At 53.2% G+C, this 20,901-nt stretch overlaps 1 protein-coding gene across 4 annotated transcripts in view; it reads right to left on the reverse strand.

Annotated features, from left to right (window-relative positions):
* Positions 1-2,401: 2,401 nt before the first annotated feature.
* Positions 2,402-20,901, reverse strand: part of TLN1 (talin 1) — a 31,697-nt gene continuing 13,197 nt past the window's right edge. For all 4 annotated transcript variants that reach the window (XM_030292755.1, XM_030292756.1, XM_030292757.1 and 1 more), the window contains exons 18-57: positions 20,390-20,557; positions 19,931-20,225; positions 19,194-19,360; positions 18,261-18,389; positions 17,966-18,082; positions 17,765-17,878; positions 17,439-17,573; positions 17,158-17,286; positions 16,467-16,569; positions 16,135-16,343; positions 15,655-15,774; positions 15,250-15,447; positions 14,914-15,053; positions 14,638-14,731; positions 14,446-14,535; positions 14,214-14,336; positions 12,925-13,068; positions 12,290-12,451; positions 11,915-12,055; positions 11,640-11,821; positions 11,316-11,448; positions 11,008-11,109; positions 10,748-10,918; positions 10,511-10,660; positions 10,300-10,401; positions 10,104-10,223; positions 9,103-9,249; positions 8,763-8,929; positions 8,464-8,647; positions 8,248-8,373; positions 8,036-8,152; positions 5,269-5,454; positions 5,034-5,141; positions 4,381-4,486; positions 4,056-4,180; positions 3,834-3,959; positions 3,649-3,711; positions 3,370-3,552; positions 3,103-3,231; positions 2,402-2,973 (exon numbers count right to left, since the gene is read on the reverse strand). In XM_030292755.1, the coding sequence (XP_030148615.1) occupies positions 2,848-2,973; positions 3,103-3,231; positions 3,370-3,552; positions 3,649-3,711; positions 3,834-3,959; positions 4,056-4,180; positions 4,381-4,486; positions 5,034-5,141; positions 5,269-5,454; positions 8,036-8,152; positions 8,248-8,373; positions 8,464-8,647; positions 8,763-8,929; positions 9,103-9,249; positions 10,104-10,223; positions 10,300-10,401; positions 10,511-10,660; positions 10,748-10,918; positions 11,008-11,109; positions 11,316-11,448; positions 11,640-11,821; positions 11,915-12,055; positions 12,290-12,451; positions 12,925-13,068; positions 14,214-14,336; positions 14,446-14,535; positions 14,638-14,731; positions 14,914-15,053; positions 15,250-15,447; positions 15,655-15,774; positions 16,135-16,343; positions 16,467-16,569; positions 17,158-17,286; positions 17,439-17,573; positions 17,765-17,878; positions 17,966-18,082; positions 18,261-18,389; positions 19,194-19,360; positions 19,931-20,225; positions 20,390-20,557 (5,631 nt within the window). In that variant the 3' untranslated portion in view covers positions 2,402-2,847. The remainder of the gene's footprint in view (positions 2,974-3,102; positions 3,232-3,369; positions 3,553-3,648; positions 3,712-3,833; positions 3,960-4,055; positions 4,181-4,380; positions 4,487-5,033; positions 5,142-5,268; positions 5,455-8,035; positions 8,153-8,247; positions 8,374-8,463; positions 8,648-8,762; positions 8,930-9,102; positions 9,250-10,103; positions 10,224-10,299; positions 10,402-10,510; positions 10,661-10,747; positions 10,919-11,007; positions 11,110-11,315; positions 11,449-11,639; positions 11,822-11,914; positions 12,056-12,289; positions 12,452-12,924; positions 13,069-14,213; positions 14,337-14,445; positions 14,536-14,637; positions 14,732-14,913; positions 15,054-15,249; positions 15,448-15,654; positions 15,775-16,134; positions 16,344-16,466; positions 16,570-17,157; positions 17,287-17,438; positions 17,574-17,764; positions 17,879-17,965; positions 18,083-18,260; positions 18,390-19,193; positions 19,361-19,930; positions 20,226-20,389; positions 20,558-20,901) is intronic.

Here is a 20,901-nt window from a genome sequence, read left to right on the forward strand (position 1 = left end):
GATGTAATATCATGCAGTGGTCATTTGGAAAATACTGATTCACTGAACTATGCAAATGTTCCGGATATTGACACATTTCATTATACATTATAAAAAGAAATCAAATTCCTTAATATGAGGATTGTTTTTAACAGAAGAGTCCAAGTTTTAAGTTAGGGAAAGCTGTAAAGCTCATGGTAGCAGACCCAAGTTTTCCAGAATCCTTACTTGAAAACTCAAATTGTATCATTCCTAGGCAACAAATACTGTTGGTTTTTCCCTGATATTATGGAGTCACTTTGTTCCTTTTTGAGAGAAGTTCTGCCTGACACCAAAGTCCACTAGCCCTGATTTGTCCGCCGGTTGTTTTCAAGTGTATGTGGTCTCCTGTGAGAAAAGCAGCTAGCTCAGCTCACAACTCAAACGATTGTGTAAGTGCTTTCCTCCAGACACCACCGTACTTTGGTGTGCAGCTTCCCGATTCATCACATGGAATATTGAGAAGACTTGTTACTCAGGGATTTACATGGAATAAAGTTAATAATTTTTTATTGCTTCATCAAAGACATTTTGTTGTTTATTTATTTATTTTGAGAGAGAGAGAAAGAACAAGCTGGGGAGGGGCAGAGAGAGAGGGGGACAGAGGACCCAAAGCGGGCTGTGTGCTGAGAGCAGACAGCCTGATGTGGGGCTTAAACTCAGGAACTGAGTGATCATGACCTGAGCCAAAGTCAGATACCTAACCAACTGAGCCACCCAAGAGCCCCAAGGACATTCTTAAGTGAAGCTGGCATTTACCTCTTGAATTGCTAGTGCATGGTGGTGAAGAATCACAGTGACTGTTAGTGCGGTTTGGGCCAGGGCCTTGACGTGTGCTAAGGCAATGTTACCCACCATTATTTTTGCAGTGTCGGTACAAATGTTGGGTGCCGTGAAGGAGAAAAATGCCTTAGTATTATGAAAATAAACTTGAACTTGAGGATTTCTGAAAGGGTCTTGGGCACCCTTAGGTGGACCACATTTTAAGAACTGCTGGTCTAATGGGTATTTGAGCCTCTCCCCAGAAGGCTCCCTGCTGTACCACTAGTAAGAGGTATGTGACTGGTCACAGTTCCTGAGGACATGGTGGGGAAGTGGTGGAAGGAATAAGCAGCTGCCCTGGGCTTATAGCTGGAGGAGTTCAGACAGTCTGGACTACCACTCGTTGGGGAGGCTGTGGAAGGGATTTGATCTCTACGGTTCCCAAGTCACGATGCTAGGACATTGAATCTAGTGTTAGGGGGCCACAGTGATATGTACTGGAGTTGCCAGGTCTCTGCGTCAGAGGTGATAATGCATCTCTATTTTCCAGTGCTTAGCCTGGGCATGGCTTAGTAAATATTGAATGAATTAATCACAAGTGACAGGAGTGATGGTAGGAAGTTGGCACCTTCCATATGGGCTGCCCTGGGGAGGGCAAAGCAATTGCATCTACTTTAAACTTATTCTAATGCAGCGGGAATGGAAGATGTCACGGCTTCAAGGAGGTGAAAGGTGCCTAGAGTAGTAGTGGGTGGTGTTTATGTTTTACTTGGAGGGGGAGGCAAGGAATTAACCTCCTGGGCAACAGGGCTGGTTAAAGAACCACGCATGAAAATAGTGACAGGCCTGAGGACTGCCATGTGGTCCACGCTGTGTGGGCAGAGGTGGTGAATGTGGATGGGAGGGGAAGCGACACCCACCTCCCTGACCACCTCCCTCTGCTTAACCTCAAAGACAGGCATGGCAGCTGGAACAGGGCTGCCAGTAGCAGGGAGCTGTGCCCGCTAACCAAGACACCCGGGTCAAGCTTTTTCAGTTTTTTTCTTCCAGCGCTGTTCTCGGCAGGAGTAACAGGCCCAGGAGGGCCCAGAAGTCCCCCAGCACATCAACAGTAGAACCTAGCCGGTGCAGCCTCAGGGGGTATTTTGCTTGTTAGGACCCTCAACCAAATCTGTGGCCATAGTTCTCTGAGGCTCAGACACTTGTATCTTATCGGCTTATTCTTTTTAGCAAAGCTGCTTTTGAAAATTTGAATTTGGCCAGGAATTGGATTTGTTCAAATACTCCGAACGGTTACGAAGATCGAGTGTCCCTGGTAGTCACAAAGAGCACTGGCAGCTGCTGTCCCAGCAGCAGGGTGATGCCACTTGGTGAGGCGTAGGCGCTGGCCAGTGAGATAGGGGACCACAGGAACAGGCCTTCTCAGCTTCCCAACCGTGGTGACTTTGGGGATCTGGGTGCAAGGAGGAGGAAGGGGGGGCGGGGGGCAGATTGCCACAGTGTGCCCCCACTCCCATTTCTGAGCCAGATGAAGCTGGTGACAGAACTGAATCCCATTCTTTCCCCCACATTCTCTTTGTCTGAGGGGAATCTCCCATCTCCTCACAAGGCCAGGCAGAGGTCGCAGGCAGAATCACCTTTATTGGAGCATGACCTGTTTGGGGCTTGTAACCCTGCGGTCCCCACAGGTAGCTGGGGGTAGGGGTAGACAGTATCAAAAAAGGAGCAGAGCCAAGGCTGTGGGGACTGGCTGGAAGCTGCTGGCAGGGTGGAGCGGGCGGGAGCCCTGGCAGGTTCAGACTGAGGTACAGCAGCGTTAATAATATTCTTGGAGCGTTAATACTCTAGGGAGGGGCAGGCACTTAGGGGGCCCTAGGGCATGAAGGCACTTGGAGTCAGGGAGGGGACAGGGGATGTGCAGCGGGACTGGGCAGGCCCAGGCCCAGGGTTTGGCAGGCACTTGGGGGAGTGTTGGGGTTGGGCAGGTCGGGCCCGACAGCCCAGAAGGCTTTGGTAGTGGCAGGCACAGTCTCTGGGCTGGGTCTGCATTAAATAGAAGCGGCTGCCCTAGTGCTCATCTCGAAGCTCTGAAGGCAGGAACTTGTACTGTTGCTGCCGAATCTGTGCCAGCTTCTTCCGCGCCTCTTCCAGCTCTCGTTCCTTCCGAAGCATCTCTTCCTGTGCGGCAATGATCTGAGGGATGGAGATCGGGGACTCAGTTCAGCGAGTATGTGCATTAGGGTACGGGGCCGTTGCGGCCGGCACAGGCAATGTGACTGCCTGGCCGGCAGTGTGCTTAAGGGTGTCCGGGGCAAAGCTCACCTGGGCAATGCCCCCAACCATCTTCTCCTTCACCACCACTGTCTCGTTCTCTTGGTCTTCAAAGGCTGCGGCCTTCTGTGCTGCCTTCACCAGGTTATCCGAGGCTCGCTTCACTGCATTGCCAGCAGCCTGGGCAGAGAAAGCAGTGTGAGGCTGGGAACTCAGCTGAGAGAGAGTCCCTCTACTCCCTCACAGAAAAGCACATCTTGGGGGAAAAGTTTAAAGCAGCACAGCCCAAGGTACAGCAGGATGGTCACGGTTCCTCACCTGAAGTCGTTTCATTGCCTCCGAGTCCTGGTCAGCCTTGACCTTGCAGGCCACAAGGAGCTGGGCTGTGGAGGCAGCTACCTGCTTGGCTGATGAGATGAGCTTCTCCTGGCTGGCGTGGCCTTGCACGGCTGCATTGGCCGCCTCACACAAATTGTTGGTGGCTGCGGCCACCATCCGGGCCTAAAGTGAGGAGGATTAGATTAACATATGCCTATTGCCCTGGTCCTTCCCCTCTAGTCTCCTAGCTGAGGGACCTAGTGGGTACTGTGCACTCACAGCAGAAATGAGGCCTTGGGACCACTGCCCATCATCCAGTGCATTGGCTGGAATGGCGCCCACCTGTGGAGGAAAGAGGAGAGCCTACTCAGACCTGTGCTCGCCGTAGGTGTGTAAATGCCTGGGATCCATTCGAGTGTGGACAGCAGAGCTGTCCCCATTCTTCTGGGTATCCAAGTACTTACCTTCCCTTGGGCCACCAGTTCCCTCTGGGCAGCTGATGCAGCCTTTACCAGGGCACTGGTGGCTGCTGCAATGGACTTGGCAGCTTCCAATATCTGCTCCTCAAAGTTCAAGGACTCATCTGCCTCCTAAAATGAAGAGAAAGATTGTAGAGAGAGATGCAAAATGAAGGTAGGGACATTCTGCCATCGGGAGGGTAGGGAACAGGAGGCAGGAGGACTGACCTTGGGTTTGGCCCGAGGCTTCAGCTGCTCCAGCTTTTTGGCTGCAGCCTCAATGGCAGCTGCAGCTCCCAGGAGCTCATTCTCAGCGATGACTGTGGGGTCCTCTGGGTCCACCCATTCTGTTCCTGGTGTGACAAAGGGAGGAAGAAAAGGGCCAAGGCAGAGCAGAGATGTCAGGAGCACTGGGCAGCATGGTTAGTATCACTGGCCCCTGGCACCTGTGGGGACTGTGGGCAGCGGCCAACTCAGAGCAGCCCAACCAGGAAGCAGAGATCTCCCCATGACAAAGGTTTCCCTTCCCTCCCTGTCCCTGGTCACCTCTCACCCTTCATGGCCTCAGCAGCCTGGATGAGCTCAGTGACTGAACCCGCCACACGCTTTGAGTGTCCCGTCAATTGCTGCTTCAGTTCTGGGCTTGGCTTCTGCAGGGTCTGGGGGGGGTGGGGGGTCGGGGGTGGGCAGGGATCAGAAAGCATCAGATCTGAGCTCCTATCAGAGGTAAGAAACAGGGCAGACCGTGACCCCCCACCCCATCCCTAGACCCCTCCACACCACAGCCCTCAAACACCATGCCCCCTGGGCAGGTGCACCCTGGGCAGGTGCACCCTGGGCATCACACTGTACACAGGGTGAAGACAGGGGCTGTGTGTCACTCACCGGCTGACAAGGAGCAAGGAGAATGATGAAATGAGAAGAAAGAAGAGACGATGAAGGTAGAGAAGGGGGAGGTTGGGTGGGAAGAGAAGAGATAAGAAAAACCAAGAGGAAGAGGTGAGTGGGAAAACCAAAGATGCTAAGAATGATGGGGCCCCAGTGGAAGGGAGACTTGGAAATCAGAACAGATCTGGGAAAGAGAAGGTGGAGTGGGAAGGAGATTTGAACAACAAAAGAATCGAGAGCTGGGACTGAGGCACACGGGAGGGGACTGTGTACTCAGGGAGGCCGGTGTGAGGAGCAGACAACACCCGCTTTCCTTACCAGCAGCACGTGGTCCAGCAGCTCCAGGTAGCCATTGGCACACTCCCGGCCATAGTGCAGGGCTCGAAGCCGCACATCAGGGGCCACTTCTGGGTGGTAAGCTGCTTCCTATCCCATACAGTGAGCTTTAGGATCCCAAAGAGTTCCAGGCCCAAGCCCCCGCAGTTTCGCCCCTCCCGTGTTTTGCCCCAAAGCTGCTGCGCCGTCTCAGGCTTCTGCCTATCAGGGTTTTTACCTTGCAAGCCCGAAGCATATCTGCGATAGCACGCCGACTCAGATTAGCTGTGGCAATGACATCCTCCTGGCGACAGGAGTTGCCAGCGGCAACAGCCTTGGCTGTTGCCATAGTGATACCCTTGGTCATGCGAATGAAATCTTCTGGGGTAGAGGTCTTGGCAGGTGGCTCTGGAGAACAGAAGACCTGTTGCAGATAAGACAAAAAGAAAAATTGTACAGTGTGTGAGACCATAAGACAGCGTAGCACTCTACTTGTATAATCCGGTTCATTCATCCATGTGTTCAAGAACAGACATTCAATGAGTACTTATTGTAGGTCAGGTCCTTGGAGACATTCACACATCACAGCTGGGTTATTTGAGCTGGGTTTTTATTCCTCAACTACAGAGAAGCCTTGAAGGGGTGAGTGGCAGAGTGGGGGCAAGGGGCTGCATCTTAAAAGACATAGATAACAGGAATGCATTTTAGGTAAACGGGGGCATGAATAACCAGAATGTCAAGTGAGAGAGTACCAAAAAATGTTCTAGAATTACAGGGATGGTGAAGAAAAGGTTTTTGGGGCCTTGACTATCAGACCAAGGAACTTGGACTTTTACATAACATATAAAAATCAAAAATATTTTGATGTATGTGTTCATCCAGCAAATTATTAAAAATCGGCTAGTGGTAGATTCTGTGTGACGTGCTAGGAATGCAATGGGGGAATAAAGGAGACAAAGTCCTTGTTCTCGTGGAGTTTACCCTATAGTTTTGAACACAGACAATAAATAGGTAAACACACAGAAAAACTAGAGACTGAACTGGGCTGTGAAGGAAGTAAAGAGGGTGCTGTGCTGAGAAACAAAAGTGAAGTCCTTTCTCCGGTAGATGGCCAGGGAAGCCTCTCTCAGAAGAGGCCTTTTTTTTTTTTTTTTTTTTTTAAGATTTTACTTTATTTTTTTTAAATTTTTTTTTTCAACGTTTTTTTATTTATTTTTGGGACAGAGAGAGACAGAGCATGAATGGGGAGGGGCAGAGAGAGAGGGAGACACAGAATCGGAAACAGGCTCCAGGCTCCGAGCCATCAGCCCAGAGCCTGATGCGGGGCTCGAACTCACGGACCGCGAGATCGTGACCTGGCTGAAGTCGGACGCCTAACCGACTGCGCCACCCAGGCGCCCCTACTTTATTTTTTAAAGTAATTTCTACACCCAATGTGGGGCTCAAATTCACAACCCTGAGATCAAGAGTCACATGCTCTATGGACTGAGCCAGCCAGGCAACCCAGAGGAGAGGACTTTAAGCTTCAGCCTGAAGGACTGGAAGGAGCCAGATGTTAAAAAAGCTGAAGCAAAGCAAGTGCAAGGGCCTGCAGCAGCAGGAGTGACAGTGCAGCGGCCTGGGGCTGGGGAAGGGCGAGGAGCAAGACCAATGAGACTAGGGAAGTTGGCAGGGGCCTGGGAAGTGGCAGCCAAGAGTGGATTTTACCAAAGATGGCAGGGCAGTCACTAAAGGGTTCTAAGCAAAGGGACACAATCTAATTTATATTTTCAAAAGTGTATTCGGCTACAGTGTACAGAGAATGCATCAGAGGGGTGAGTGTCGGGGCAGGGAGAACAGATGGAGGCTAGCGCACAAATACACAGAAGCATGGAAGGACTGGGGATGATCTGGAGGTGGTAGTGATGGAGAAGAGAGAACATGAGATCCGCGTGGAGGGAGCACTGACAGGTCTTGCTGATGCGCTCAGATGTGGGAACGAGAGAACAACATTACAGCTGCGTTCCTGGCTTTAGAAGCTGAGTTATTAAAAGGTGCCACTTACCAAGATAGGAAAGATGAGTGAAAGATAAGGTTTGGGAGGCAGAAAATTAAGAATTTCAGTTAACTTTCCTCTCCAAGGAGAGGGTCAGAAAGGTGAATTCGGAAATGAGAAAGAGGAGGAGACGAGAGTGACAAGAGATTGAAGGGAGAGGGGAGGATGAGGCAGAAAACTAACACAGCAATCAAAGTGGAGGAGAGTGGATGAAGATCCCAACCAGGGTGCTGACGGGGCAGAGAGAGGAGGGGTGAAAGAAGAGAAGGGAGGGTGGTTGGGAGGACTTGCAGTGGCCGGGATTTGGTGAAGAAGACAGGGAAGTCACAGGTGATGGAGGCTGCTACCATGGGAAGAGGAAGTCGCTTGGGGGCCAGAAGCTGGGTGGCATGGCCTCTTGGTGGTGATGTCAGACAGGCAGTTGAGAACAACTAAACTCAGAGGTGAAGTCAGCTTGCCAGAGAATGATCGTGAAAGTGGTTAAACTTGCCAAAGAAGAGGACAGGGAAATCAGGCGATTTGCACCATTTTGGGCCGGCCTCCACGTTTACTGGGTTGAAGGTGGTTTGATGACGACTACAGAAGAGATGCTGGAGAAGCAAGAGCAAAGCCAGTGTCAGGAGGGCCAAAGGAAGAAAGATTCCAGAGAGGCTTGTTAACAAAGTCAAATGTTTTGGAAATGTTTGAAGAAGATGAAGGCCAAGAAGAGGGCACTGAATGTGGCAGCTAAGGGGCACTGGTGACTGGGGAAAGTGGGAGGGTGAGGGAAGGCAGTTGTGAAATGCTGAGGACTAAGTAGGTGGGGGAGGGAAAGACACCAGTGCAGCTCACTTAGGAAGTCTGGCAGTGAGCACAGACAATGAGTGCAACTCTTTACATTTCTGTCCGTGAGTATATGTGAAATACAGATTCACAATCTGTCTCGATCCCTCTCTAACCCAAGTCCCCAGTGCTCCAGACCCTCGCTCACCGCCAGCTCCTGCCGTATGTGTTCTGTGGTTGCCTCCAGGGCTCGTGTGCCTTTGGTGGCTTCATCTTCCACGGCTTTCACAGTCTTGAGCAATGATGTCACATTGGTTACCATCACCTGGGGGCATCAGAGGAGTTGGAGAGGGGGGCGTTTTAAGGAACAGGAGAAAGTGCACCGATTGGCCCCTCATTCCCTCTCTCATTCCCTCCAACCTTGGCAGAGTTCTTGAGCTGCCACACAGCAGGGTCATCCCCAACTTTGCCAGCTGCAGCCTTTGTTGCGCTGATGAGGTCTCCCAGGGCTTTGGCCACATCTTTCACTGCGTTGATCAGCACTACCTGCGTGGGAGAGCAGAGGCTCTGGTCTGTGGGAGGGAAAGGGGGAACAGGCAGTGTTTCTGGCCAGAATTAGGGGTGTCAAATGGATACCTGTGTCTCAGGGTCCTCAGCTCCCAGGCTGGCTGCGCCCAGCTTGACCACATCAGCAAGGCGGGTGATGGTGGCCACGGAGGACTGGGCAGCCTGTGCTAACTTCTCCTGGCTCCCAGCTGCATTCTGCACCAGGACCTTGGTGTCTTCCACCAGCACCTTTGCAGTCTTCAGAATGCCTTCCCTGAGGGAGGGGCCAGCCCAGTCAGCCCTTCTCAGTCCTCCTCCAACCCCTCCAGCCTCTTCTGTTCCCCCCCGACTCCCCCGCTTGCCTCTGTGAGGCCCAGTTCCCTCCTCACCGGTGGTCTGCGAAAGTTTCAGCACCCTCGCGATTGAGGGTACCGGCGGTAGCGAACATGATGGTGGTGTCGAGGTCAGCGATGATGCCGGACACAGCACTGGCTGCTGTGATGCAGGCCTGGGTGCCACGGTTCCCGGCCTGGAGTGCAGCCAGCACGTGGGAGACCTGGGGGAGGAAAGTCACATGGAGACTCTGGTCAGTGCCTCGTGGAAGGGAAAGGTCACTGGTGCCTGGGAAAAGGGATGGAGGAGAGGGCTGGGAAGGTTGGAGGAGGATGGGAAGGGAGGCTACAGGGAGGGGGAGCCAGCCCCCCAGTCCATGGGGATGAGCACCGTCACCTTCTCGGAGACTCTCCGGGCACACTCTATGAGCTCCTTCTTGGTGTAGGCATCACTGGGGCTGCACTGTAGGGCGCCTGCCTTGGTGACCAAAGCAGCACAGCTGTGCCCCAGCTCCTGCACCCGGTGCTTGATGTGGGCGCCTATCTGTGAGCAGATAGGAAAGGGACATGGATTTTACAAGACACTCATGGTGCCCCCAACTGTGCTTGGAGGAGTCACTAAGGACCTAACAAAACACGCATCATAGACTAAAAGGTGGTGAGAACAAGTGCCCAGCGTGCAGATTCCCTGTTTCATGTCCTTCAGGCGGGAGGCCACCTCCTACACATGGAAAATAATAGCATGTAGGCACCAACTGGTGAGGATTATGTGAAGCAAAGTGAGGAGGTGGAGGAGAAGCCCTTTATGCTGGGGGATGTGAATCAGAGGGCCAGGGACTACAATTTGGCCATATGTGGTAAGGCAGGGGTTTGGGGTTGGGGATTAGGTGTGTCATGCTAAGATCCAATTACTTGCTTTCTTGGAAAGCCAGGAGCTTAGGGAAGGAAGAGCTTCATGGGTCTGCAACAAGGAGGAACTAAGAAGAGATTATAGACCTGCAGGACAGCAGGAGTGTCGACAGAGGCAATGGCGGCAGACCAGGAAATCTCTAGATCGTGGGCTATCTCCCTTATCCCTGTGACTTTGATCCTGTCCCGACACAGCCCTGATCACTTTTTTCTTTTTTTTTAATTAAGTAGGCTCCACGCCCAACGCAGGGCTTGAAATCATGACCCTAAGATCAAGAGTCGTATGCTTAATGACTGAGCCACCAAGGCGCCCCTGATCACTCTTTAGTGGAGTGGTCCTGAGCGTGTGTTCCCTTTTCTATAGAAGACTAGACAGAGTAAAGGTGGGACAGCCCGAGAGGCTGACATGATGGGGACAAGGGGCACGCCACTGTGACTTTCTGTGAGGGCCTGGGGGAAGATATTCACGGCAGCTGCCCCCGTGTTTACCTCTTCATTCTCAGCAGCCACAGCTGCAGGCTTGGCCTGTGAGGCCAGACGGCCGTAGTCACTGGTCAGCTGGTTAGCAAGAGGGCCCAGCTCCTCAGGGCTGGTGTTTGATTTAGTTACCTGATGATAACAGAAGAAGTAAAGTTATTTCCAAACTGAGCTCTCCGGGGGTAATCTTATACTCTTCCAAACTCACCATCTCTTGAACGGTGACAGCAATGGCCTTGGCTGTCCGCACCATAGTTGTCTGGTAATCCACGAAGGAACCTTCTGGTTCACCCATTGGTCCTTCATCTAGCTGAGGGGGGAAGATGGGGGAAGTAGGAAGATTATCAGAGTGTCTGACACAGTGCTCGGGGACCCTAGCCCAGGGTAGCCGCTGACCACAGGCACCCCAAGACTCTAACCTGGTTGATGGCCTGGGTGATGGAGTCCACCATGCCGCCAACAACCCCAGCAGCACTGGCTGCCTCGTTGAGGGTCGTTGTCAGGTCCTCTACGGCCTCTGTCATCATCTGCACAGCCTCCTCCAGGGCTTCCTGGGTGTGAGCTGCTTGCTGTGGGACAGAGTGAGTGAGTGGAGGCGGGCTCTGTTGTTCCTGCTTCACTGACCTCTTACTAGCAGACCCTCCCGCCCTCGGTACCTTGGGGTTGCCGCCAGCCTCCTTGGCTGTGTACAGCAACTGTAAGGCAGACTCTGCCAAGGTTTTAGTCTGGTCCAGGAGTGCCATCTGCTGTGGGTGGCTCAGGGTCTTGGAGGCGGCACCCACTGCAGCCAGAGTGAGCGGCTCAAAGTATTGGGCCATCTGGGATACCTGTGGCAAGGGGTTCGAGTGGAAGGTCAGCTGGGCCAGGAACCCTCGCTTGCCCTACCTTGGGACTACCCGCATGTCTTCCCAGGTACCTTGTGTCCCAGCTGGGAGGCTTCAGCCCGTGCGGCACTGGCCAGCGGTTCAATAAGGTGGGAGATCTCTTGCACTGCAGTGAGCATCTGAGTGTGCAAGGCCTGGCGAGGAAGTGAACGTTAGCCCTAACTGTGAGCTGGAACAGGACCCTCCCCTTCCTTCCATACCGAACTGACGGAGTCCCCTTGGAATGTTCCTCCCATACCCTTGATGTCTCTGTGAGGCACACACCTGGACCCCCCATCCTCTCGAGTCTGCCATCTCTCTTCCCAGACATAACCTTTTGTAGAACCCTGTTCCCCCTTACCTCTTGAGAGATTCCCTCACGAGGAGCAAGCTGTTGGCTGACCGCAGCGAGGGAAGCCTGGTCTAGGTCCCGCAGACAGCTGTTCAAAGCTGCAATGGCCGTCTCACACTCCAGCTGCCCTGGAGCCTTGTCCCTATAGATACATCATAGGCTCCAACACCAAGAAGATCCCTTTAAAACAGGCTGGCCTATCTTTCCCCGTATCCCGATTCTTGGACAACAAGGGCCCTCCAACACTATCCCACCTCATTGCACTACTCGTCCCCGCCCCACGCTGCTACAAGTATGTTCCCTGGTCACACTGGCTGTCTACCCACTCAATACCTCATGCTTGTAATAAGCTTCTTGATGGAGTCTGAGACAGTACGGGAGTGGCCAGCCAGCACTGACCAGCGCGGGGGGTCCCGGGGATTGACTGCTAGGGCCCGGGCTGTCTGGATCAGTCCCCCGGCACTCTCCAACATTGTCTTGGCAGAGATCACGATGGGCTCCATGGCAGCCCGGCCCTGGGGAGAGAAGAGGCAGGGGGGTGAGTCTCAAGACACCCGCAAAGACGAGGGGGCAGCCGGTGCATCGGTTTTGTCTTCACACCGCCTCACCTCGGGGCTGATCTGGGCAGGAATGCTGGAGAACTCCGGGTTGGATGCAAAGGCACTCAGATTGTCCACAGCCTCCAGCAGAGGGGCTGTTGCTGCTCGGCACTGGGCACGGTTCTCCTCTGTGAAAGCTCCGTCAAGCGCCTGGAAGTGGAAGTGACAGGCCCTCAGGACTGACTGTAGGCAAAGAAAGTGACGCCTGGCTCTCCTCTCCTGGGCCAGAGGTGAGGAGAGGCTGGTGATGAGCAGTATGGACAGGATAGGGCTTGGGCTCAGGCAGATGGGATTTGGTAGAAGGCTTTAGGGACTGATGGGGGAACCAGGGGAGAAAAGACTGGACAGGTCAGAGGGAGGCTGGGAATTTCAAACACTGACAACCTTGATAGTCTTCACGAGATTGGCTGTGCTGTTGGCCACCTCCTTGGCCGACTGTACAAACTGGCGCTTGGCGGTAGGATTGGCGGTGCGAGCAGAAGCCAGGCGGCAGCTGTTACACAGTGCAGAGGTGTGTTTGGCCACAATGGTGGCTGCAGAGAGCACCTGAGGAGACAGACACGTGGAAGAGCCACGATGAGGGCAGGAAGGAAGTCTCCACACCCAGGCGAGAGCCCCTGCAGGCTTGGGGATGGAAAGTGGTACCTTTGGAAGTCTAATTAGGAAGGACAGAGTGACCTGAAAAGGGAAGATGTGGGAGACAGATACCCGAAGGTGAACGGTATGGGGCAGGGGAAATGAGAGACAGACACACTGATGGAGAACCCATAATAGGGTAAGTAGGAGAGTGGATTCAAACTTCTACAGAGGAGTTGTGAACTTAGCAGTACTAAGAGTGACAAGAAACACGGCAGGAGAAGACAATCACCCACAGAGAAGCTGTGTGTGGAAGGTCACAGATGCGTCTCCAGCCTCTACTTCCCCACATCTCACCTCTCCCTCTCTCTTCATGGGGCCGGTCCATCCTGGCCCGCCACCCTCTCCCAGGCTCGCTCACAGCACCTGTTCCCTTAAGTTACCTGGGCCTGTGTACAGCCAGGCTCCCCCAAACTCTGACAGGCCATCTGAATCGCCTGGTTTGCACGGGCGAACTGTGTGGGCTCCACCAGTCCTTGCTGCCCTGCTTGGCTATTGGGATCAGAGACCCCCACCAGATACGCAGCCTGGAGAGAGAGAAGGGATGGGGGTGGGGTGAGAAATCAAGAATATCCCCCACGTGGGATCAAACAGTGATAGTAGGGACAAGTCTGGCATCCAGGGTTCTGTGTGAGTGGCAGTATGTTCACAAATAATGATTATGCTATAAAAAAGAAAAAAACGCTCCTGTTTTGTTAAATGTGTTTGAACGTTTCAGAAGGTTACAAAAGTAAAAGAAACAAGAAACGAAAAGCAAAAAAAAAGAAAAACCACACAGAGTTTAATCAAACTTCTGTTGAGATGTGTATCTGCTGGATCATAAGGAAAAAAGTACTGCTTGCTCTAAGTAGAAATAAAAAAAGGTTTGAAAGCCACCCTGCCACACACACGTGCACACACATGTGCATAAGCACAAAGTCTCTTTGAAACAGTTCCAATACTGGGAAGGTTGTTAGGATCATTTTCATTTATAACACTTCCAAGCTTCAGAGATTTGGAAAGAGCACGATTGCCAAATTTATTTTTACGATTAGAAGACCATCATAGGTTTGATTCATACTTCATTTAACACATAGTAGCTCTTCTGTTTCCTCTTTATGCTTTTCATACCATAAAAAAGAGGCCACCCAACAGAACAGGGCAAAGGGCAATAGGGGAGATTGAGGAAGCAAGATTGAGGCTTTCAGAGAAACACTCTGAGATGAACTCTCAAGCCAGTTTGTCTTAAGGGTTCATATACTAAAGCAAAACAGTCTCATAGCTAATGGGTCGTGTTTATACTTCATAACTGCATAAAAAGGCACAGTTAAGCGGTGACTCAAATAACTGGAAATTTAGTTACTGGCACTATTTTAATAAAGTAGTAACTATGTGAAAAATGACTTGCACTTGGTAATTAGCATATACCAAGAAAGCCAGGGCTGGAAAAGGCCCCCTCATTAGACAGTATAATCATAACCCAAGGTACCAGGGGCTCAGGGGTGACAGCAGCCAGAACTGTTGGTATTCTATGATTGCTGACAAACACCCCCACTCAGAAGGGGAAAGAACCAGTGTCCACAGAGTTGGTTTTGCAAACGTAACTTCTTGATTATCTACTCAAGTGCCCGGCTGTTGAGGAGGTGGGGTAGAGAAAGCAGAGGTATTGCAGGGACTGTCGCAGGGGAATAACCTGAGCAGCCGCTTCGGTGAAGCCACAGAGGGCTTTGGAGGCCGTGGCAATGGCCTCCCCAAACTCCGGCAGGTTTCCGTTCTTGGCGTTTTGGGAGATGCCCGTCATGGCCTCGCCCAGTACCTAAGAAACAGAGGGTTTGAGGAGAGCCAGTTCCTGTCCTCAGAGGGGTAGAGGAGTCCCTAGTTCCATCTTCCTGTCCTCTGCCCTCCGGGTTCCTTGCCACACTTACCTTTGAGTTCTCCATTACACTGTCGAGGCAGCCAAAGTAGGACAGGTCATTGATGGGCTGGACTGGGTTCTCCAGGAGTTCTCGGACTGTCTGTATAGGGGGAGGACAAAGTAAGGTTCAAGACGCCTTTTTGACCCCCAAACCCAGAGTACCTTCCTTAACCTCACAGCACTTAGCCTGCCAAGTACCCACCTCCAATTCCCGTAGGGCATTGTCACACTCTTTCTGGCCTGGCGCCTGCTGGGTACACATGGTGATGAGCTGGTTGATGCTGTCGGTCACCGCCCTGGGAGAAACAGAGTCAAGTGAATGCATGCACAGGTCATCATTCTTGGGTCCTACACGCATAGAAAGTCTTTAGCTATTTCTCTTTCATCTGTAACCATTCCTAAGCTGGGACTTCTCATGACATGTCCCCTCCCCAGTCTCTTCAACATTCCAGGGCTGGGCTTCCCAGCTCCTACTTACCGGGCAGCTGCAGCCAGCTGACTCTTCAGGTTGGGGGAAGCAGGGTCTGTGGATAGGGCCTTGGCAGCCAGAAGAAGTTTGCTTGAAGACATAGAGATGCCCTTCAAGTTGGACACGATCTGGGCCCGGTCCTCCTGGCTCTGTTGAAGGCGAAAAGGTCAACAGGTTGTCCAGTCAGTCCTTTCTTATCTGTCTCTAAAAGGCTCTGTGTCCTAGACACTCAAATAGTGCTAGAGGGGGGTGGGGGGTGGGGGGAGCCAGGCAGAGGTTAGGACCATGCAGTCACACAGGCACCTCTTGTCTAACACCTGAAACAGACCCCGTGCCTTTGCATACCGGTGCCTGTCCCGCCATCTCCACACCAGCTTCCAGGAAGGTGCTGAAGTCCTGTCCAAATCGACCTGAGGCTCGGGCCAGGTCCTGAGGGGTTCCCCGAGAAGCCTGCACTAGTTCTGTGGCTGCCTGATTCAGCCCAGCAGCAGCGTCATTCAGCCGGCTCTGAGCTTCCTGAAACGTCCCAGTGCTGGGGGGAAGCTGCGGGGTCAGAAAGAAAGTCAGAAGCCAGCATGGGGGACGATGTGAGGGAGAATCTAGTCAAGGAGTGCTGGGAGGTGGGCACTGAGCCTGGGAGTAACAAAAGGGGGTAAAACTGGGAAGTCAAGGTCAAGGAGAGGTCTAGACGTGGAGAGAAGCTTGGAGTCTTCAGCTCTTATGTGCCCCCCACACCCCTGGTCTTCCTACCGAGTCATTCAGGAGTCGCTTGCTGGCATCTCCCACCGCTCGCAGGGCATTGTCCACATCTCGCTGGCCAGGCAGGCAGCTGACACAGCGGTTCAGGGCCTGAGTCACTGCTTTAGCCACCTGAGGTAGAAAAGGAGACGAGTGTTGCCAAAAAAGAAACCATTTGGGAGAGCACCTCCTCCACTCATGGGACCTGGGAAATAAGCGCTCTACTGCCTCTAAAAGTGAGGAGGAAAGGGCGTGTGTAGCTGAAGGGGCTGAAGTTAGAGTTTCAAGTGATAGTGACCAAACTGCCCCACGCTTGGCGTTCAGCTAAACCCTGCTGCAGGTTGAGACACTTCTACTAGGACTGAGGGAAAGGGTGGAATCCAGACAAGAGCTGTCAAGAGCAGACCTGAGAAGGTGTCTGTCAGTATGGCTGAGACTCTGTTCCAGTCAGGGTGGGCCGTACGGGGAAGCGGTCTGTTTCCCAAACCTGACCTGGGCAAGCCGTTGCTGGCTCTCAGGGTCCCCTGGATGGCCAGCTGCCTTCTTTGCTTCCTCAATGAGGCTGCTGGCCTTATCCAGAACATCGCTGGCCGTGTCAAGCACGATAGCTTGCACTGCAGGATCCGATGTCAGGGCAGCTACACCCCTAGCAGCCTGGGCCAGTGACCGCAGCCCACCTGCCACTTCCCTAGCTGCAATCCCTGGGGAGACAGAAGGGAAAAGCGGCTTTCACTGCCAGGCCCTCGTTCCAGTGGCTTTCTCCATCAGCTCTATCCCTCATTCAGCTCCTGCTCCCAGCTCCATTCCCAGCCCTGCCCACATACCTGCATAATTCTCATTGCCCTGGGCAACCTCCCCCAGCAGCTGGGCAATGGCAGAGCTCACAGCTTTGGTGCTGTTTCCCAGGTCCTGGGCACATTTCTCCATCTAGGGAAGAAGCAGGAGACTCAGGTGCAGAAGGAACCAGGAAAAGGGAACTTAAGAAACTAGTTGAGGTCAGCTGGCAGTTTAATGAAGGTTTTGGGCAGCTCCGGGGTGCAGGCAGAAAAGAAAACCTCAGAGTCTGATTAAGAACGAGGTCTTAGGGGGGGCATCTGGGTGGCTCAGTTGGTTGAGCGTCCGACTTTGGCTCAGGTCATGATCTCGTGATTCTTGAGTTTGAGTCCCACGTTGGGCTCAGCGCAGAGCCTGCTTCAGATCCTCTGTCCCCCTCTCTCTGCCCCTATCCCGCTTGCACTCTCCCAAAAATAATGTACAAACAAAACAAACAAAAAAAGAATGAGATCTTAGGGGCACCTGGGTGGCTTAGTCGGTTAAGCATTGACTTTGGCTCAGGTCATGATCTTACGGTTCATGGGTTTGAGCCCTGCATCAGGCTCCGTGCTGACAGCTCAGAGCCTGGAGTCTACTTTGGATTCTGTGTCTGCCTCTCTCTCTGCCCTTCCCTGCTTGTACTCTCGCTCTCAAAAGTAAACAAACAAACAAACAAAAAAAAAAGGTCTTAAGAATACTTACGGTCTCCCCAGGTAAGGGTTTAAGTTTGCCATCTCGAGCTGCTGCCTTCACTTCCTGCAGATCTCTCTCTAGATTCTGTACCACACTCAGTGCAGAATCCATCTCCAAAGGCCCACATGCTTCCTGAGCCTACAATAACAAGGAAGTCTGGGTACAAGAGGTACTGCTGTGTCCCACTAATGTCCCATGTTATACAATTATCCCTGTTTTAGGTTATTCTGCAGACTCCCCATCATCCCAGAACTCCACCCTCATTTTCCAAAGATGACCAGCTCCCTTACCTTCTGGGCAGCGGTCCGAAGTTCAGCCAATGCAGTGCCAAGGTTTTTAGCACACTGACTCAGCTGCATGGCCGAAGCCTGGTCCTGAATTGTTGGCACTGAGGCCTTTGCAGCGGCCACCATCTTCCCACCTGGCTGTTGAGGAACAGGTGGGCAGATGAATGTACTATTTGCTTGGGTACAGGGACTAAAGATGGTCTGGACACTGAGTGCCGCAGCTTAGTCTGGGAAGGAGGCTACTGGTAGAGCTTCAAACTGTGGGTGATCTAGGGGATTTAGAAGGGTGGGAAGGGTCTCGTCTGAGAGGTGGGGAGAGGGTGCCTTGCCTGCAGGAAGCTCTGGCTTGCAGCAATGAGGGCCAGCTGAGCACTGGGACTGTCGGGCTGAGCTTGGCTCCCTCGGACGCCCTGCACCAGCAGTGGAATCTGTTCTGCCACAGCCTGTGGGTGAAAATGTCATGAGGGCCACCTCCCCATAGACTGGGGGAAAGTCCCACTCGTCCCACATCTCCTCCCACCAAGTCTCACCTTGCAGCTCTGCACCAGCACAGGCTGGGGGCCAGCAGAGGCCTTGGGGGTGGAGGCTGCATGCTGGGCTGCCGCAATAGTCTGTGTAGCTGAGGCTGCAGCCTGTTTGGCTGCGTGCTGTGAGGACAGAGTAGTTAGGACAAGCCCCAGGCGCTCCCCTGCCCAGTCCCTGGCTCACCCTGGCCACACTATCCCACAAGGAAACGGTGACAGAGTCTCTCTCTGCACAACCCTCCCAGTTTCATTCCTCCCACAGCACCCACACTCCCGCTCCTGGGTTATTTCCTAGCTTCACCTCCAGGCGCTGCACCAGCTTCTTCTTGATGGCATTCTGCGCAGCCGCATTGGTGGCCATGCGCAGACCCTCAGCCGCCTCCCGCAGCCGCTGCTGCTGCTCCTCACTGTCAGGGTGAGCGGCTGCTCCCTGAGAGAAGCGGAGAGACGGTCCTCACCCAGCATCCCTGTGCGCCCCAAATAAGCTCTGCTCTGACCTCTCCAGACTCAAATGTTTTCCTAAAGTCCCCACTGAAAGGTAATCACAGCTGAGATGAGCTGCCTCAAGCAGGCAAAGGGGAATCAGGGGGCCCCTAGATTCCCTTTGGGCCCTTTTTAGGTAGAACCGTTTCTTCTTTCCCTTGTGGGGGAAGAAGCCATGTTTCTTTCCCTACTGCCCCCTAAATGCCACTGGCAAAAGGGTGTGTTTAAGGCTCTTTGGGACAAGGAGGACTCAGTTTAGAGCAGGGATTTCAAAAACCAAAGCAGGGGAGCTGGTTACTCCTGCAAACTGGAAAGCCCCAGAGCCCGGGGAGTGCAAGAACCTCTCGGCTTCTTCCCGACGGTCGTCTGCACCCTGTGTCCCACTGCCTGTCTTTCTCTGTACTGCTGGCAGCAGAGGCCCCAGGACTGAGTGCTTATATGCATTCCCAGGACAGGCCATGAAGCAGAGGGATCCAGGAAGCAGGCAGGTGGTGGCAACAAAGTAGGGAAAAGTAAGGATAGCAGAGTGTGGACTCAGAGGAAGAAAAAGGGCATGTCGGTCACCAAGTACCCTGGCAGTCACAGTGGCTGGAAGCCTGGGCCCCTATGCACCTGAAGCCGAGGGTGCCTTTACTTCCTGAGTGCTCTTGTATTTTCTGCTGTTCTTGGAGCTCTCCCATCAGAAAAGGGTGACCATCTGGACCCTTCTACTTCCCTTCAGGTCTGGGAGTTGGCCACAGAAGGCTCGTACCTTGGCAGCCTCCACCATCTTGGCTGTGGCATCGGCCAGGATCTTAGCAGCGCTTAATAGCTTGCGAGAATTCTCCAGATCACTCTCCCCCTCGGCATCAGCCTTGATGGCATTGACCAGGTCAGAGGTGGCTTGGGCTAGGATGCGAGCCTGTCGTACCATCTCACCTGAGAGGACAGAGCACTATCAGGTAAGGAAGCCAGAGACACTGCGAGGGTGCCAGGGTGGGGGAAAGGGGTGCAGGCAAGGTAGATAGGGCTCTTGGGGGGCAGTTAAAGAGACACAAAGGTTCTCAAAGTGATTCCCCTGGAGTTATTGTATTTTGGGTTTAAGATCTTGGAGAGGGACAGATTTCCTGGTGAACTTTTATGGGAGAGAAGACACTCTCTAACAAGTATTTTCAGTAAATAGTCTTGCACTCCTTGTGAAGGAGTGCACTCCTTTTGGGAGTGAGCAGGTAGGGTGGAGTGGAGAAGACTATTTCTTAATGCCACCTTCCAATTTCCAGCTACGTTTGTGTATGCTTTTGTATATTCTCCAAAATATACCAAAGAAGGCAGAACGGGGATCACATTCCTGCTTTACAGATGAGAAACTGGAAGTTTCAGAGAGGTTAATAAGTACATGGTCTACTCTGCTGAGTCCTTAGCGGGGACTGGCAGGTCTGCAAGGGAATGCCCAATGGGCTCGGGGAGCCTCAACAGGGTTCCCTGTCTTCCCAGGAGTGGTGTCCTTACCAGCATCACCCATGGAACTGAAGATGTTCTCGGTGACAGTGAGGATGGTGTCAGTGGCCTGGTCATAACGGCCAGCAGGCCCAGCCCCTGAGGCATGGGCCTTCACGTGCTGCAACAGCTCATTCAGGGCCTGGGTGACAGCTGTGGCCGCCGCTCCTACCCCCCGCAGCAGCTGCCCATCGTCCGTGGCTGCCTGGGAGGCGGACACACAGCCCTCCACGGCTTTGGCCACCAGGCGTCCGGCCTCCACCAGCTGCTCTTGGCAGACAGGTGAGCTGATTGTAGGTGCCACCACCTGTGGGCAAAGCAAGTGTCAGAGATGAAGGCAATGGAAAGGAGTCGTGAGGAGTCCCACAGCCACCGGAACAGGTAAGAAGGAGCCAGAGAGGTGAAATGAGAGGCTCCTGTGTGTGGCACCATCACCCCTCAGCACAGGCTAATGCAACCTTTGTGGCTCACCTTGGTACAGGCCACCAGCTGGGAGGTAGACAAGGCACACTGTGTCGCTGCAGCAATGACCTGGGTCTGAAGCCCTGAGTCCTCTGTCCGCTGGGCCACACTCTTGGCCTTGAGGACCAAGGCAGCTGCAGCACTTGCCACGGCCTTGGCTAGCTGCATTAGTACGTCCTGTGAGAAAAGCACTGTCAGCATGGCCTAAGATCGAGCTTGGGATCCATGGACCCTTCTCAGAGGCATGAGCGGTTTCATTATTCCCACTGACTCCAATCACTGGATAGTGTATGCAGAAGCAACCAGAAGCTACCCCAAGCCCCTGCCTTGAGTGCCCAGTAGGACAGAATACCCACCAAGGAACAAACCCACACCGAGAGAAAGAGAGCCTACACCAGAGGGAGAAACGCACGAGGCGGATACACTCGGACCACAATGGGGAGGGAGGGGCGGTGCTGTTACAATGGGATGGAGAGAGGTACCTCTTGGGGTCCCTCCCACCCCCAGCTTTTTTTCCCCAT

This window comes from Lynx canadensis, chromosome D4 (assembly GCF_007474595.2).
Source record: "Lynx canadensis isolate LIC74 chromosome D4, mLynCan4.pri.v2, whole genome shotgun sequence".
In the NCBI taxonomy this organism is placed as follows: domain Eukaryota; kingdom Metazoa; phylum Chordata; class Mammalia; order Carnivora; family Felidae; genus Lynx; species Lynx canadensis.